This window comes from Colletotrichum gloeosporioides (genome assembly GCF_011800055.1).
Source record: "Colletotrichum gloeosporioides strain Lc1 chromosome Unknown consensus_25, whole genome shotgun sequence".
Taxonomy (NCBI): Eukaryota; Fungi; Ascomycota; class Sordariomycetes; order Glomerellales; family Glomerellaceae; genus Colletotrichum; species Colletotrichum gloeosporioides.
In genome coordinates this window covers 353,108-354,742 of record NW_025544670.1, presented here as the reverse complement: position 1 = coordinate 354,742, position 1,635 = coordinate 353,108, and the positions used below count along the sequence as shown (strand labels likewise).

At 50.4% G+C, this 1,635-nt stretch overlaps 1 protein-coding gene across 1 annotated transcript; it reads right to left on the bottom strand.

Moving 5' to 3' along the window:
* Positions 1–436: 436 nt before the first annotated feature.
* On the bottom strand, positions 437–1,348 carry GCG54_00015374 (uncharacterized protein; the record flags this gene model as incomplete). The annotated part of the gene is given in 4 exon segments (XM_045415167.1): positions 437–640; positions 665–898; positions 915–1,072; positions 1,252–1,348. 4 exon segments carry the CDS (start codon positions 1,346–1,348, stop codon positions 437–439), a joined length of 693 nt encoding a protein of 230 aa, XP_045267149.1.
* Positions 1,349–1,635: the final 287 nt, after the last annotated feature.

The window sequence follows — 1,635 nt, the reverse complement described above, 5'->3', positions numbered from 1 at the left end:
ATTGAATGCAGGGGGCCTGTTCTGAAGAGAGATCATCTGGCTTCCGCTTTCTGCCGGAGTCCATAGCTTCTGGCGCCTCAGAGGTACTCCACTTGAGGTGCTTTGAAATGATTGCAGGGCTGACGTCAATCTCGATCTCACTTAAAGACCAGTGGGCGCGTGGGAAGCAAAGCGGATGTCGCAGAAAAGCCCTAGACCGACACCACCCCCAAGCATGAATCATCGATCAAGGCAATGGTTGTCTGCGGTGTGTGGTCAATTGCATCGTATAGAGCGAGGGCTTTGCCATGACAGCTAGACTCGGCAGACATGTCGGATGTATCATTGGGCCGACTCAGATCCATTCCGGTACAGAAGTGGTTGCCGTCGGATTCGAAGAAGACGTGATACACCCACGACTAATCCTCGAGGCCTTGCAAAATATTCGTCAAGGCCTTCAGAAATCGATTTGTCTGTGTGTTTTCGTTTTTCTCTTGGCCTGGATTGTGTGATTTTCAGGGGTACTGGCACGAGAAACACAGTACTCGTCAAGGTCATCCATCACCCATGATATGTTCGTCTTCGAGGCATTCTTCGCTCCACCTGACGCACGCTTTGCTGCAATCGCAGAAATTACTCTACTTCCGTACGGCTTCCCGATCTGTTAAGGGATCGATTGACCAACGGCGGAGAGTTTGTCAAGGACAACACCAGTGATGATATCCATTCTCTCCAGGGAACAGGTCACATCCTCGGTCTTCACGTTCCCCTTTGCTCCAGAAGCAAATGGGCATCTACCAAGTCTAGGAACGCTTGCGTCGAACGGGTCAATACCCATCACATAGGCACGGACTTTGTGAGCAAAGCCATAGCCGTAGGTATTATGGAACTGACCAACTAATCGATCAGCAAGCACGCGCTGGAGCAATAGTTACAGCAACAGCTTGGTGTCGCGAGGCATCCCAGTGCCCGAATTTCACCCAGACCAATTTCATAGCAAGCAAAATTGAGAAATCGCTGGACGATGGGAAGCATGGCATTTGGGGGCGTCGAACCGCTGAACGGGTCTTTGAAGAGGCAGAAGTGACACGGCCTAGACAACGGATTAGCTGTAAGCTCAAAATGGTCGGAGTTTGAATCTACCTACACTCGCATCTTCACACACATTTGGGAGAGTTTGTTACTTACTTCCTCCGCCTAACCAAGAGCTTCAGCGACAGTACTCTATTAGTGGGCTTTGCTGAAGGCCTTAGTCACGGAAGCAAAACAAACAATGCGTTTTGCGCCCCCCGTAGCAGCTCATCCAAGTCCTTTGACGTTGGGCGTCAAAACTGGAGGGCAAACTCCGCGAGTATGTTGACAAAGACATTTAAGAATGTCAGCCCCATCTGCGATCTGAGGAACCAACTTTGGGACTGGAGACAAATGACCTGTCCGCGATGTCACGCACTTCAATGTCGGGCAGTGGTTTGATTAGTTCGGCTTTCGTGGCTGTGAGAACAACAGGCTTTGCAAACCACCTAGCGGCCCTGTCTCAGGAATCTGGCGTTTGTTTAGAGATCTAGATGAGAGCAGCCTGCGGCAGGCATTTCGTTGGCAATTGACCGGGTCACAGTAGTCAGAATCAGGGCAATTAGTTGCTGGACATTAGGATAA